We start from the raw sequence: 16,341 nt of genomic DNA, 5'->3' as shown, positions 1-16,341 counted from the left end.
TACTGTACAACTCACACATAACATGAATATCAATGTATATAGGCATAATCACTGATCATACTTCCCTTTTGTATTGGTTTGCATCACAGTCACGGGGGAAAGGGTAGGCTCAGTTAATTTTATTTTGTTAATCTAAACCCAAATAATGTATCTCTATGATTCAAAGTATATAGGTATTATTGCATGTTGACTAACCAATCGCAGTGAAATTAGATTAAATATAGTCATGATCAGTTTCATATATTTCAATCATGTAAATTTAGTAGATTGGCTTGACAGTGGCATTGACGTTACACATCGTTTACTTTTGGGAAAACTGCTCCAGACACTTGCCAGCTAGCTATCCTTAGTTCAAATAGCCTAAAGAATTTTTTTGTAATAATATGAAGCTGAAATTATAAACTATAAAGTATAAACCCACCATAGTGATGTCGACGAAGAAGTTATGAAAATGTCCCAGGCGGAGGTTCTTGGTTGAACGTGAACGCGCATTGGACTGTAGTTCCACATTGAATCCCACGCCCACTGCGACGTATGGCACCGCCCTCCGGTGAAATAAAGACTGTCCGGCAAGAGAGTAGCCCCTCTAGTAATTTAATAGGATCTCCATGAGACAGCCATAGATTAAGTTGTACGGATAAGAGTCAACATGTTCTTCTATAGCTTTCATCCAAGTCTTGTGGTTGTCATAAGTGGCCTAAATAGTCTAAATGGCTTCCTCTTCCTGGCTCCTTTCCTTTAATGTTTTTTCTTCAGCTGCACTGATCTGAAAATACAGGACAGACAGATTGAAGCGATATGACAGAAGCATGAGGGGGATTTGCTCTCATCCATTTTCTTATTTTTGTTTGCATACGATCGTTGATAAATCGTTATTTTAACATAAAATTGTCCTTAATGATTGAAAATAATACAAGGGGAGGAAGCAAGCTTGACTATTGAGATGCACCCCATATTGTCAATCATCTTGCCATGTACTATCTGCTAATTGCAATTAGGGGCAGGTGTGCACTGGAACTAAATCTGACTAAAGTCAGCGGTTATTTTACCAGTAAACAATACATGCTGTCTGTGCGGGGGAAGTCAGCAAAGAAAGACCCATCCGCTCCTATAGCGCAGTCAAATAATTGTATTTGATTGTATTTTTTTTTATTTTATATGCGTGGTTTGGTTTTACACCAGTTTTAATAGGTCCAAAATAATCACACAATTTCAGACCAGGGGCGTGCACGTACCAAAGGAAACAGAGCGCGCGCGCCTCATTATCATATTCAAACGAACTGCAGTCGGCAGACCCGCGAAATAGAGCACTCGGTGAAGAATAGGCTGCTCATGCGGCACTAACCAATTGCCAGCTGGAAGGATAAATAATCAGATACAAAAGGTAAGACACGTAGGCTTACAATGCCTTTTATTAGAGATAAACATGCTTTTAATGTTGTGAAAAAAGTAAAGTTTCCCATGTATTGACTCTGGTGCGTTTGCAAACGGTTCAAATGCCAAACAAACCTGTGGAATGCAATCACCGTTTCTCCAGTATTGTTCTGTATTTCAAGAGCGTGGCTATTTGTCTCTGTTTGCAAAATGTTTATTGCAGGCGGTCTAACCTCGGCTTCCTCAATTTCGTTTCAGCCTAGGGTTGGGCCTCAAAAGGAACTCATGAGGGGCTGCAGTGGTTCAAGGATCTTCACATCCATACCCACACATGTAGTCAGAGCTGGCCCTAGCCTTTTGGGGTCAACCGAAGCTAGGCTGAACACATTACATTTTTAACAATGTTTATTTCATGATAAAAGCTAGTTCATTTCATCTGGCATGTAGCACAGTTTCATAATATTATTTTATGTCCCAGCTGCTTGACGTAGTTTAAGTAATCATGAAAAAACAGGCTTTAGGGAATTCCCCCTCCCCCCGCCAGCTATTAGTGCTATTGATCACTGTGGCACCATCTCGCCTTCTGAAAGTTCTATTCTCAGCCTATTGTACTACGTCACAAGGCCTGCTTCGCTATTGTTGGAAATGAGACCTGCCCACGTTGCTGTTAGTTGAAATGTAAACGACAATTACTCATGGAACGCTGAGGTTGTCCCATTGTTTCCTATAGGAAAATATAAGTTTGTCTGTATTTTGCCGAATCTCGCAGTGTATGTATATATGTGTGTGTGTATATATGTATATATATATATATATATATGTATGTATGTGTGTGTGTAATTGTCATGATTAACATGGTGTCCAATCTCCTAATTATGTAATACTGGGCAGTGTACTCCGTTAAACGCTAGCCCTGAAATACCCTTTGCCATTTGACCGCTGTGCTCCCCCCTATCCAGCATGGATAGGCATGCTGGTATATTTTGCCAAATATCTCGCAATGTGTAGTAGGGTCACTTTAGTAGGGTGCCACATGAGTGTTTACTTTGAAGTTTTTCTCTAAGCAGTTGCGGTTTGCTGTTGTGACAAAATATGCCTGGTCTGAACTGTTGGTTGTCTTTGGTTGAACACTGTCCCTTTTAGGGAAATTTGTCTTGACTCTCAAACATTGTTGAATGTATTTATGCACTATGTAAATCATGAGCAATATCGCAAACTGTGGATATTGCTGACCGTGAGGTAGTCAAACTTGTGGCTCTTTTGCATGTGTCAAAGGGGAAATAAGTTTTACTTTGCCCCCTGTGTCATTTACAGAACTGCGGGAATATGGTGCCTGACAGGCTGAGGTTAAGGACACTGTCTACCAGCCGCTCCCCCCTCAGGAGACAAATGATTTGGCATGAGTCCTCAGATCCACGGCAACGGTACCGGAGTGCCAAGTCTAGGTCCAAGAGGCTTCTAAACAGCTTCTACCCCCAAGCCATAAGACTCCTGAACATCTAGTCAAATGGCTATCCAGACTATTTGCATTGCCCCTCCCCTCTCTACTCTTGTCTTCTATGCATAGTTACTTTAATAACTCTACCTACATGTACATACTACCTCAACTAACTGCTGCCCCCACACATTGACTCTGTACCGGCACCTCCTGTGTATGTGTTTTTTAATCATTTTTACTGCTGCGCTTTATTTGTTTTAGCAACTGCACTGTTGGTTAGGGTCTCGTATGTAAGCATTTCACTAGTGTTTGGCGCATGTGACTAATAAAATTAATCTAGACCACGATCAGCTGCTTTGTCTTGCTGACATTGAGGGAGAGGTTGTCAACACTGCCAGGTCTGTCTCATCGTCGGTTGTCAGGCTCTGTCTCATCGTCGGTTGTCACTATCGTGTTGTCAAACGTAATGATGTTGGTGTTGTGCGCGGCCACGCAGTCATAGGTGAACAGAGTCCAGGAGGAGTATTAAGCACATTCCTGAGGGGGCAACAACCCATCTGCCATGCTGACCCTCATAACCTGAGGGCAGCCCATCAGGAAGTCCAGGATCCATTTGCAGAGGGAGGTGTTCAGTCCCAGGGTGCCAAGCTTAGTGATGAGTTTGGAGGGCATTATGGTGTAGAACACTGAGTGGGAAGGGGCAGTGTAGAATGCGTTATCTGTTGGGGCGGTATGCGAATTGGCGTGGTTCCAAGGTGTCTGGGATGATGGTGACTTTTTTTTAAGAGTTTCATGATTGCAGATGGGAACAGGGACTATGGTGGTTTTGAAACACGTAGGTATTACAGACTTGGTCAGGGAGGTTGACAATGTCTGAAGACACTTGTTAGCTGGTCAGCTCATGCGCAGAGTAAGCATTCTGGCTTTCTGAATGATAACCTATTTAAAGGTCTTAATCACATTGGGTACGGAGAGCGTAATAAGTCTTCCAAAACAGCTGGTACGCTCACGCATGGTTCAGTGTTGCTTGCCTCGACATGAGCATAGAGGCTGGTAGGCTCGCGTCACTGGTGCAGCTGGGTTTCCCTTTTTTGTAATCTGTAATAGTTTGCAAGCCCTGCCACATCCAAGCATCAGAACTGGTGTAGTAGGATTTTTGCTCTTAGTCATGTTTTGATGATTCGTCAGAGCCCAGCAGGAATTCTTGTTAGTGTCTCACTCCTTGACAGCGGGAGCTCTCGCCTTTTCGCTCTGTGCAGATGTTGCCTGTAATCCATGGCTTCTGGTTGGTATATGTGCATACGGTCACTGTGGGATGTAATCAATGCGTATCATCAGCCTGACTGTTGCGTGGGGGTGGGCGGTCGGTGGCAATCCTTAACCCCGCCCGTGCCACTCCATGAAGAGTGCTTCCATGCTAACCAAACAAACACCACTGATTTTACAGATCACTGCACCTGTACATACCACCTCTGTAAACAGCCCATCTATCGACCTACCTCATCCCCGTACTGGTATTTATTTATTTTTTTGCTCCTTTGCACCCTAGTGTATCTACCTGCACATTCATCTTCTGCCAATCTACCATTCCAGTGTTTAATTGCTATATTGTAATTACTTTGCCACCATGGCCTATTTATTTCCTTACCTCATTACCTTACCTACCTGGTTAAAGGTGAAATAAAAAATAAAATAAAATGTTTTACTTGCCAGGTTTGCACTCTTGGGATTCTGTCAACCAGCCTCATGAGGTAGTCATCTGGAATGCAATTCAATTAACAGGTGTGCCTTGTTAATTTGTGGAATTTCTTTCCCTCGTGCGTTTGAGCCAACCAGTTGTTGTGGCAAGGTAGGGGTGATCAACAGAAGATAGCCCTATTTGGTGAAAGACAAAGTCCATATTATGGCAAGAACAGCTCAAATAAGCAAAGATAAATGACAGTCCATTACTTTGACTGACCTTTATGTCTTAATCTGGAAAATTTCAGTGCTGTCGCAAAAACCGTCAAGTGCTATGATGAAACTTGCTCTCATGAGGAGTGCCACAGGAAAGGAAGACCCAGAGTTGGCTCTGCTGCAGAGGATACATTCATTAGCTACCAGTCTCAGAAATTGCAGCCCAAATAAATGTTTCAGAGTACAAGTAAGACACATCTCAACATCAATTGTTCAGAAGAGACTGAATCAGGCCTTCATGGTTGAATTGCTGCAAGGAAACCACTACTAAAGGACACCAATAAGAAGACTTGCTTGGGCCAAGAAACATGAGCAATGGACAATAGACTGGAAGTCTGTCCTTCTGGTGTGAGTCCAAATTTGCAATTTTTTTGTTCCAACCTCCGTGTCTTTGATGCAGAGTAGGTGAACGGACCTCCACATGTGTGGTTCCCACTATGGTGTGGTGGTGCTTTGCTGGGGACATTGGCAGTGATTTTAAAAAAACAAGGCACACTTAACCAGCATGGCAACCACAGCATTCTGCAGCGATACACCATCCCATCTTGTTTCCACTAAGTGGAAACATCATTTTGTTTGTCAGAAGGATAATGACCTGAAACACACCTCCAGGCTGTGGAAGGGCTATTTGACCAAGGAGAGTGATGGAGTGCTGTACCCGATCTGGCCTCCACAATCACCCGACCTCAACCAAATTGACATGGTGGTCCAACTCAACCCAAACCGACTGAAGGGAAAGCAGCCAACAAGTGCTCAGCATATATGGGAACTCAGCTGGTTGAGTGCCAAGCGTTTGCAAAGGGTCGCTACTTTGAAGAATCTAAAATATTTTGATTAGTCAAATTTTTGGTCACTACATGATTCCAGATGTTATTTCGTTTTGATGTCTTCACTATTCTACAATATAAACTAAGACTGCGCTACAGGGAGACAAAACGGACAGCTGATCGTCTTCGCAGTGGCAGACCACGTGTAACATCTGAACGTCAAACCTGCGGGACAGGTACAGGATGGCAACTGCCCAAGTTACACCAGGAACGCACAATCCCTCCATCAGTGCTCAGACTGTCCGCAATAGGCTGAGCGAGGCAGGAGTGAGAGCTTGTAAGGCAGTTCCTCACCTGACCTCACTGGTAACGTCTCCTATGGGTACAAACCCACCGTCGCTGGACCAGACAGGACTGGCAAAGTGCTAGTCACTGACGAGTTGCGGTTTTGTCTCACCAGGGGTGATTGTCGGATTTGCGCTTATTGTTATCGTCGACAGAATGAGCCTTACACCGAGGCCTGTACTCTGGAGCGGGATCGAGGTGGAGGGTCCGTCATGGTCTGGGGCGGTGTGTCACAGCATCATCGGACTGAGCTTGCTGTGCATTACAGGGAAGATGTTCTCATGTGGTACCCTTCCTGCAGACTCATCCTGACTTCACCCTCCAGCATGATAATGCCACCACTTACAGAACAAGCAGTGTGGCTGATATCCTGCAAGACAGGCATGTCAGTGTTCTGCCATGTCCAGCGACGAGCCCGGATCTCAATCCCATTGAGCACGTCTGGGACCAGTTGGATCGGAGGGTAAGGGCTAGGGCCATTTCCCCACCCAGAAATGTCCAGGAACTTGCAGGTGCCTTGGTGGAAGAGTGGGTTAACATCTCACAGCAAGAACTAGCAAATCTGGTGCAGTCCATGAGGAGATGCACTGCAGTACTTAGTATCTGGTGTGGCCACCAGCTATGTTGACTTTTTTTTTACCCCCTTTTGTTCAGGGACATGTTATTTCTGTTAGTCACACATCTGTGGAACTTGTTCAGTTTGTCTGTTGAATCTTGTGTTAACAGTACAAATAAAGAAACCCTTCAAATCAACTTGTCAGACACATGGTTAGCGGATGGTAATGTGAGTGTAGCTAAATGCTTGTGCTTCTCGTTCTGACTGCAGTAATATCTAACAATTCTCCAACTACCTAATACACACATCTAAAGGGGTGAATGAGAATATGTACAGTAAGTCAGAAGTTTACCAATGCAGGAACTCAGTTTTGCACCATTCCTGACATTTAATCCTAGTGAAAATTCCCTGTCTTAGGCCAATTAGGATCACCACTTTATTTTAAGAATGAAATGTCTGAATAATATAATTATTTCTTTCATCACATTCCCAGTGGGTCAGAAGTATACACAATTAGTAGTTGGTAGCATTGCCTTTACATTTAACTTGAGTCACATGTTTTGGGTATCCTTCCACAAGCTTCTCACAATAAATTGGGTGAATTCTGGCCCATTCCTCCTGACAGAGCTGGTCAGGTTTGTAGGCATCCTTGCTTGCACACGCTTTTTCAGTTCTGCCCACACATTTTCTCTGGGATTGAGGTCAGGGCTTTTTGATGGCCACTCCAATACCTTGACTTTGTTGTCCTTAAGTCATTTTGCCACGAACTTTGGAAGTATGCTTGGGGTCATTGTCCATTTGGAAGACCCATTTGCGACCAAGCTTTAACTTCCTGACTGATGTCTTGATGTTGCTTCAATATAGCCACATTTCGCTCCCTAATGATGCAGTCTATTATGATGTGCACCAGTCCCTCCTGCAGCAAAGCACCCCCACAACATGATGCTGCCATCTCTGTGCTTCATGGTTGGGATGGTGTTCTTCCTGTTGCAAGCTTCTTCCTTTTCCTCTTAAAATTACCATAATGATTCATTTGACCAGAGGACATTTCTTAAATATGATCTTTGTCCCCATGTGCAGTTGCCAACTGTAGTCTGGCTTTTTTTATGGTGGTTTTGGAGCAGTGGCTTCCTTGATGAGCGGCCTTTCAGGTTATGTCGCTATAGGACTCGTTTTACTGTGGATATAGATACTTTTGTACCTGTTTCCTCCAGCATCTTCACAAGGTCCTTTGCTGTTCTGGAATTGATTTGCACTTTTTACACTAAAGTAAGTTCCTCTCTAGGAGACAATGCATCTCCTTCCTGAGCGGTATGACTTCTGTGTGGTCCCATAGTGTTTATACTTCTATACTATTGTTTGTACGGATAAATGTGGTACCTTCAGGTGTTTGGAAATTGCTCCCAAGGATGAACCAGACTTGTGGAGTCTACAATTATTTTCTGATGTCTTGGCTGATTTCTTTTGCCTTTCCGATGTCAAGCAAAGAGGCACGGAGTTGGAAGGTAGGCCTTAATACCTCCAATTGACTCAAATTATGTCAATTAGCTATCAAGCTTCTAAAGCCATGACATTTTTTGGTTATTTCCAAGCTGTAAACAATTGTCATGTACAAAGTAGATGTCCTAACCGACTTGCCAAAACTACAGTTTGTCAACCACGCCACAAATTCCTTGTTAACAAACTAATTTTAATGACTACCACCTAAGCGTATGTAAACTTCCGACTTCAACTGTATATGGATGGATGGCTGAGCGGCAAGGTGTAATAGATGGTATAACATTCTGTATATACATGTGATATGACTAAGGTATGTTAACATTAGAGTGCATTGTTTGATGTGACTAGTGATCTGTTAAAGTAGCCAATGACTTCTCTATGTAGGCCGCAGCCTCTGAGTTGGTGGTAGCTTTTTGTGCATCTGTAAAATGAGTAGGTGTCAACTTTCGACTGGTACTGTAGTTGTCAACTTCTGTTAGTTGTCCAGGTGAGGTTTGAGTCAAGTATAGTGACATAGTTTAATACAAAGAGGAAATTGAAATGGTATGTGGATGGGCCCCATGTCTCTTGCAGATCTGGGCCCGGTTTCTTGATAGCTATGGAACTCGTTTTAACAATGCATCTGTCCTACAACAGCCGACGACGTAACATGTGTTTCTCAAAAACGCCACGCAGTGAGAACGTTCTGTGAGTGCATCACTGGATCATGTATTTTGCTACTGATAGTTCAAAATAAAGGTAGGGCTGCTCTCTGATCAGCTTTCTCCATTAGAATAATTCCCTAACATTAGTTACACAATAATGATGGATCGGCACCTTGACATATCACTTAACGGTTTACCCTATAATGCACTCAAATCAGATTCCTTTGGCACATCATTGCACACGTTAAACATTTTACTGTAGCCGGCGAATAGAACCCAATTGACTGAACTTTACATTTTTGCAAAACATGCTCTTTCTGTGCCGTAGACCAAGGTTTCCCAAACTCTGTCCTAGGGCCTCCCTTGGTACAGATTTGTTTTTTGACCTAGCACTACACAGCTGATTCACATGATCAAAGCTTGATGATGAGTTGGTTATTTGAATAGCTGTGTAGTGCTACAGCAAAAACCAAAACGTGCACCCAGGGTTGTCCCAAGGACCGACTTTGGGAAACTGCCGTAGCTTTCACCTGATCAGTCTATGATCCCTTATTGTCACCTATTAAATCAACGATTGCTGTATCAGCATATTTTACTGTGCGCATCCTGATTCTTATAGGGGTACAATTGTTGGTGTCGAGTGAACAGAACTGGCAAAAGGACACTGCCATGGGGTACACCTGTATTGCTGGTTTGTGGGTCTGATGTGTTCGCATTGAACAGCACTTCTGACCCGACTGGTGAGAACCCACTGACTTGAGACGCACATTGGCGTCCATGGTTGCAAGTTTGCAACAGAATATCAGGATGTATTGTGTTGAATACAGGAAGTTGCCAAATGATTCTGGCATATGAATGTCGTTTATCCAGGTGCATGGAGAATCAACAGTCGTTGACTCTGCGGCCTGGTTTATAGTAGGGATGGGTGAAAAATCACTTACGTATTGCAATATTATTTTGGACAGTATATTGATACTTTGACAAGTAACAATATTTTCTGTTAGTGTTAGCTAGCGCTAGTGGGCTGTACCTGCTCTAAAACTCTTTACATTTTTTTGTATATATATCTATATCCTGTAACTTGTTCTCAATCTTTTTTTAAATGGTGAGCCAATAATTCAGCTTTTTATTTCCCTGACTGATCAGCTCATTTCTATTGTCTCACTGCAGTAGACATGTATTGAGCTATATGTTTGGTACTTCAAATTGCAATTGAATCGCCACCTAAGTGTCCCGATATCGTATCACAAGTTACCTGGCCATTCTCAGCCCTAGTTTAGAGGAGAACTTGAAAGGGTCGTGTAGGCTTTGTGTGCCAGAGAAGGTGTTTGACTAAACATTGCCTTTTTTTTCTTTTTCTCTCTGATGGTTTTACGTAATAGAACTGACTGTCAGTAAAGTAACTGTAGAAAAACCGTTACTAGAAGCACAACTTCATTCTTGCCAGTTTGCCAATTGACTGAATGCGGTTCTGTCCCATCTCCCCCAGATTCCAGTCTACGATGGAGATTGACAGTCTAATGAAACAGGCAAGTGATAGACCTGTCATGACTCTCTAATCCTGCTCATGGAGAGCTATAGGATGTGCTGACTTTTGTTCTTGGCCCAGAGCTAATACACCTTATTGGGTTTTAGTGCTGGTCTGGAAAGCAAATGCTGTAGTTGTCAAGGATGAAGGCAGAGCTGGTGAACATTAACTCTCTATTAAACCTATACTGTTTAGTTTTTCCTTGTTGTGAAAATGATTACACTGCACACGGTCTTAAATTAATACTCTTTGTCAGCAAGATGGAGGTCAGTCAATCTTCAGTGCATAAAGTACCGGTCTGAAGTGAGCTTTAACATGGCAGTCCCATTAGTTCCCTTAAATACTGACAAGCTAAATTTGCATGATTTAGCTTATCATTCATAATGTTTGCTATACTCATGTGACCGACCAATACCTCAAGGTTTCTTTAAGCTGGGACGTTGAAACTGAGATTTCTTTCTCTAAACAAGGTTCTCGGCGTACTGCCAAATTGCAGATACTGATAGTGAGGATTCGTTCAGTCACTTGCATGAACACAGAAATTGGTTTATAGAAAAGCACAACTTTTTTTTAAAATCACACTGACAGGTTGTGTAACATTTCTGCTGAAATGTTTCCTCTCCTGTGACTTCATTGCTCTTGAGCAAAAAAATTGCCACACAGTTCCCCTCTGAACACTGTTCTTTCTTTTGCAGGAGTTTGTCAGTATCTGGGTCCAGGAGCCACAATTCCACAAAGATGACTTCTGGCACACGCACGTTGACTATGAGATCTGTTTACATGTGAGTACTACTGCATGGCACGCTTCACTTGATGAACCTCATTAAACATTAACATCTTCAGCTTCTGAGAGATTGAGGAAGCTGTGTATTTATTGGCAACTTCTAACTTCATGACAATCTGCAGTGGGGTAATATTGGCTATAAACCCTCTGCTAATTTGATTTACCTTCTTCCTGTGTTAAGACCAATAGCATGTGTTTTAGGAAGAAGACTTCCTCTGTCCGGAGGCGATACAGTGAGTTTGTTTGGCTCCGGCAGCGTCTGCAGGACAACACTATGCTCGTGTACGTATAATCCATAGTGATAGTTCACTGTAGGCCCTCTTCACTGCATCATTTGATCACTCCTGCAATGATGTATGCACTTGTCTTTCAGGGGTTGACTATTCATACTTTTGGTCATGTGGTGTTCGACGAGCAGGTGTCCACATCTCTTTCCAAAATCGTGAGCATTAATATGCAGTTAGTCGCCCCTTTGCTGCTATAACATCCTCCACTCTTCTGGGAAGGCTTTTCATTAGTGTAGAAACATTGCTGCGGGACTTGCTGCCATTCGGCCACGAGCGTTAGTGAGGTCTGTCACTGAGTGATTAGGCCTGGCTCGCAGTCGGCATTCCAATTCATTCGAAAGGTGTTTGATGGGGTTGATGTCGGCTTTGCAGGCCTGTGTTCTTCCACACTGATCTTGACAAACGATTTATGTATGGACCTCGCTTTGTGCACGGGGGCATTGTCATTCTCCCACAGTTGGAGGTACAGAATTGTCTAGAATGTCATTGTATGCTATAGCGTTAATATTTCCCTTCACTGGAACTAAGGGGCCTCTCCCCAACCATGAAAAACAGTTCCAGAACATTATTCCTCCACCAAACTTTAGTTTGCACTGCATTGGGGCAGGTAGCATTCTCCTGATTCATCACTCCAGAGAACGCATTTCCAAAATCCAATGATGGCAAGCTTACACCACTCCAACCAACACTCGGTATTGTGCATGGGGATTTTGGGCTTGTGTGCTGCTGCTCGGACATGGAAACCCATTTCATGACGCTCCCAGCGAACAATTATTGTGCTGAAGTTGCTTCCAGAGGCAGTTTGAAACTCTGAGTGTTGCAACCGAGGATAGATGCTCTTCAGCACTCGGCATTCCTGTTCTGTGAGCTTGTTGCCTACCACTTCGCAGCTGAGCTGTTGTTGCTCCTAGACGTTTCCGCTTCACAATAACAGCACTTACTGTTGACAGGTGCAGCTCTAGCAGGGCAGACTTGTTGGAAAGGTGGCATCCTATGACAGTGCCACATTGAAAGCCACTGTTGTCCCTTTCCAGAGAGTTGCCCAAACTGCCTCCCCGGAACCCTTTCTTCAGTATGAAAAACCCCTACAAGGTCAACCAGAGGATGAATGGCCTGCGGGAGTTTCTAGAGATGTGAGTGTCCTTGTTTATTCCTCTCCTCAGCCTTATGAATGGCTGCCAGGTTTTGCATGTCCAAAGGGTTTGAAGGGATGATCCAGACATAGCCCATCTATGGGTCTGATGCAACCAAAGTCAGTTTGTCAGATCTTTTCCTACCTCAAGTGGTTGTCCGGTCAATAGTGATGAACAATTAGTGCTTTTGGAAGTCGTTTAGTTTAGATTTGAAAAAAATCACTGCATTTGATTTAAGGTTCGAATTTTAAAACAAATACATTATGAAATGACATTACAATGAGTTGAGCTTCCTAATGGAAATGGAGCCAGAAATGGTGAACATTAACTTATATGACATAAAATAATGACTTAGTTTCTATTTGATTACTTTTCATTCCTTAAAGTCACCATCTCAGGCAGTAGCAGCTATACGGTGCAAAACCTTGACTTTATCCACATTTTGTTACTTTACAGCCTTATTCTAAAACTGATGAAATGTTTTCCCTCATCAATCTACACACAATACCCCATAATGACCCATAATGACAAAGCAAAAACAGGTTTTTATATTTTTGCAAATGTATTAAAAATAAACGTAAATCACATTTGCATAAGTATTCAAACTCTTTAATCTGTACTTTGATGAACCAGCGACTACAGCCTCAAATCTTCTTGAGTTTGGCACACTTGTGTTTGGTGAGTTTCTCCCATTCTATTCTGCAGATCCCCTCAAGCTCTCAGGTTGGATGGGGAGTATCGCTGCACAGCTATTTGCAGGTCTCTCCAGAGATGTTAGATCAGGTTCAAATGGATTATGGTTATTAGTTAATTACCACGTTTCTACGCTGAAGTAGGTTGAATATTTGCTTAATGAAAACTGCAACTCCCTTCAGGCGTGCATCCCACATAGCCCCTGACTTGATATCTTTCTCTCAGCATTGTCCTCACAAACTAAATGGAATTCAAGTAATTGAACTGAAGTTGGTCAATTAGTTTAATAACCCAAAAATGAAATGTTGGTTAGTTGCAGGGTGGAAAATATCCATTACCATACCAAACCAAAGATGCGCTAATAGAAAATGACAAGTCAAAGTCACCCAGTAAAATACTACTTGAGTAAGTCAAAGTATTTGGTTTAAAATATACTTAAGTATCAAAAGTAAATGTAATTGATCAAATGTATCAAAAGTGTGAATCATTTCAAATTCCCTAATTTCAAACCAGATGGCACCATTTTCTTGTTTTTTAAATTTAAGGGAAAGCCAGGGGCACGCGCGAACAACAAAATGTACAAACAAAACATGTCAGATCAGAGCCAGTAGAAGACCAGTAGAAGACCAGGAATGTTATGTGTGAATTGAACCATTTCTGTCCTGCTAAGCATTCAAACTGTAATGCACTTTTAGGTGTCGGGAGAATGTATAGAGTTGTCAAGATACTTTCAGGTACTACATAAGTACTTTACACCACTGGTCAGAGTCCATAGCACTCTGGTGTAGATCCCCTTTTGTACATTAGGAATAATTTTGGGGGGGATATTTTTATCCCAAATGAATAGCAATATAATTCATCACATGAATTCAGATTTTCCTCTAGTAAGACCTCTGCTTGCCCTGTATAACATGTTATATTTATGGCACCAAACGCCATCCAGTGGCTTTTACCAGCAACTTCATTCATTTCCTCCACTTGAAACAGAAGCCATTTATGTACTGATTACAATGTTGATCTCATTTTCGCCTAGTTTCTCCTGTCATAGAGCATTGGCATAGGGTACCAGAGCTTAGAATAACAATTCACTTAATCTCCTACCACACTTTGTAACCTGGAGCACTGAACTTCAAAAACAAACTGAAAATACGGCTTGTGTGGTGTTCTTGATAGTTGTATGTATCTACTGTTCATTAATTAGCCAACAAATTAATATTTTTCTCCTCGTCCCCAGGATCCTCCAGGACCCCCTGCTGCTGTCTGACAGTAGAGTGCACCTGTTCCTCCAATCCCAGCTGAGTACGACCAAGATGGAGGCATGCGTCTTGGGTCGGACACGCTACACAGTGGCACAGGCCATCCAGATGTGTAGCGACTGTCACCGCACACGCTTCCCCATAGAGAAGGGCAGCAAGGTGTACTTCAACTCAGACTGTGAAAGGTGAGTTCATACCATTACTTACCTAACAGGTGTGGCATATCAAGAAGCTACAGATTTCGTACTAAATTTTACAGATTGATTAAGACTTTTTTTCAATGACATCCATTGACTCTCAACAGCGATTGTCTATGAAAAAATGCATGATTTGATATCAGCTGCTGTCAGAGAAACGACGCAAGCCGACATGACCTCTGCCCCTTTTATTCCGTACTTTCAGCCTCACCAGCACCACATCAAGTCTGGGCCACAGCCATGACTCTGGGGTCCCCCAGAGCCCCAGCCCTCTACCCTTTGACTGCAGCACCTGTGAAAATTCTGACGGCAACATTCGCATCCGGGATGCGGGATTCTTCTGCAGTCTGTCAGAGTCATCGTGTGACCAGGAACACATGGAGCCCTGACACACCACTTCCACACACAGGCACAAAGGGGCTGTTTCCCAGACAAAGATTAAGCCTAGTCCTGCATGCTAAATGGAGATTCTTTCAAGTGCTTTTATTCCATGGCTAGGCTCAATCTTTGTCTGGGAAACTACTCAAAAGACTGTTTGCTACTGTTCCTGATGTGCTTCTCAAACCTCTGATTAACTGGTGGCGTAGAAAGGTATTTTTATGTGGTTCTGTTGGATTTCTCTCTGCGTCCCCATCGGCCTTTTTAAAATGACTGAGCCATGTTTTCTTAAAGGATATTTTATTGACATTCCCTCTATTGTGGACCAACTGGTGTTTCTAGTGAATGAGTTTTGTCCAAAACAGAACGTTGTCTTAATGCAATATCTCATTCTTGAAATCTAACTTGTGCCTTACATTTTGTTCCTTTGTATGTGAATCGGTTTACCTGCAGTCATACTAGGAAAGGTTCTTAAATTATACTTTAAAAAAAATATTATAATAATTTGCACGATTAAACTGCTATAAGGTTAGCAAGGGACGCCGAGTTGTGTAGGCTAACTTTTAAGTATTCCAAGTATCAATTATTTTTTTATTTTTTTAAGAACTAACTTTATTTACTTGGTTGGTGCCCTTTGAAATCCTGGAATGTCCAAGTAATTTGTTGAAATGTGCTTTGGTTTCTTTTTAAGGTTATCCCTGGGCTTTCCTTCAGCATTAACTTCAGGCTTAGAGGCTGGTGGGAAGTGCTGTAAGACTTATTGTGATGGCTGCTATGGTATCAAACATATGAAACCACATTTGACACTTCCATTCCAGCCATGACAATGAGCCTGTCTTATAGCTCCTCCCACCAGCCTCTGGCCTAGATGTCTTCTGTTATGAGTGACGATCTATACTGAACAAAAAATATAAACATGTAAAGTGTTGGTCCTATGAGCTGAAATAAAAGATCCCCGAAATGTTGAATATGTACAAAGCCTATTTCTCAATTCAAGTGTTTCTCCTTTTCCAAGATAATCCATCCACCTGACAGGTGTGGCATATCAAGAAGCTAATTAAACCATGATCATTAAACAGGTGCACCTTGTGCTAGGGACTAAAGGCCACTCTAAAATGTGCGGTTTTGTCACACAACACAATGCCACAGATGTCTCAAGTTGAGGGACCATGCAATTGACGTGCTACTGCAGGGACGTGGTTTTAGAATTTGGCAGTACGTCCAACCGGCCTCACAACCACGTGTAACCATTCCAGCCCAGAACCACATCCAGCTGATGAATCTGGGTTGGCACAACCCAAACCTCTGCACCAACTGTCAAAACGTCCCAGGGAAGTTCATCTGCGTGCTCGTTGTCCTCACCAGGGTCTTGACCTGACTGCAGTTCGGCATCAACTGATGTCAGTGGGCAAATGCTCACCTTCGATGGCCACTGGCACGCTGGAGGTGTGCTCTTCACGGATAAATCCTGGTTTCGACTGTAACTGGCAGACCTAGTTTGTTAT

At 42.7% G+C, this 16,341-nt stretch overlaps 1 protein-coding gene and 1 long non-coding RNA gene across 7 annotated transcripts in view; one reads left to right on the top strand and one right to left on the bottom strand.

Moving 5' to 3' along the window:
• LOC116354330 (uncharacterized) overlaps positions 1-515 on the bottom strand; it is a 34,072-nt gene extending 33,557 nt beyond the window's left edge. Inside the window, exon 1 of the long non-coding RNA XR_004203553.1 lies at positions 422-515. This is a non-coding gene — a long non-coding RNA (uncharacterized LOC116354330). The remainder of the gene's footprint in view (positions 1-421) is intronic.
• A 475-nt stretch (positions 516-990) lies between these two features.
• Positions 991-15,804, top strand: LOC109908447 (sorting nexin-10B-like). Of its 6 annotated transcripts, none has more exons than XM_031793136.1 (7): positions 991-1,384; positions 10,070-10,109; positions 10,804-10,890; positions 11,094-11,174; positions 12,214-12,312; positions 14,240-14,446; positions 14,664-15,804. In XM_031793136.1, the coding sequence occupies exons 3-7, from the start codon at positions 10,847-10,849 to the stop codon at positions 14,845-14,847; spliced, it is 615 nt and encodes a 204-aa protein (XP_031648996.1). In that variant the 5' UTR covers positions 991-1,384; positions 10,070-10,109; positions 10,804-10,846; the 3' UTR covers positions 14,848-15,804. The 6 variants fall into 6 exon arrangements, with proteins under 6 accessions (XP_031648996.1, XP_020362671.1, XP_031648998.1 ...); XM_020507082.2 differs by having other exon boundaries at positions 1,053-1,384; positions 11,074-11,174; XM_031793135.1 differs by lacking the exon at positions 991-1,384 and adding an exon at positions 4,265-4,326 and having other exon boundaries at positions 11,074-11,174.
• The last annotated feature ends 537 nt before the right edge of the window (positions 15,805-16,341 follow it).

This window comes from Oncorhynchus kisutch, linkage group LG17 (genome assembly GCF_002021735.2).
Source record: "Oncorhynchus kisutch isolate 150728-3 linkage group LG17, Okis_V2, whole genome shotgun sequence".
Lineage (NCBI taxonomy): Eukaryota > Metazoa > Chordata > Actinopteri > Salmoniformes > Salmonidae > Oncorhynchus > Oncorhynchus kisutch.
This window is presented reverse-complemented; position numbering and strand designations above follow the sequence as displayed.

Excerpts from the sequence above, each read along its gene's own strand:
- LOC109908447 (XM_020507082.2), top strand. The coding sequence starts at position 10,083 with ATGGAGATTGACAGTCTAATGAAACAG. Across the intron at positions 10,891-11,073 it reads ACTATGAGATCTGTTTACAT|ACCAATAGCATGTGTTTTAG; the intron begins GTGAGTACTACT and ends TCCTGTGTTAAG. Across the intron at positions 14,447-14,663 it reads TTCAACTCAGACTGTGAAAG|CCTCACCAGCACCACATCAA; the intron begins GTGAGTTCATAC and ends CCGTACTTTCAG.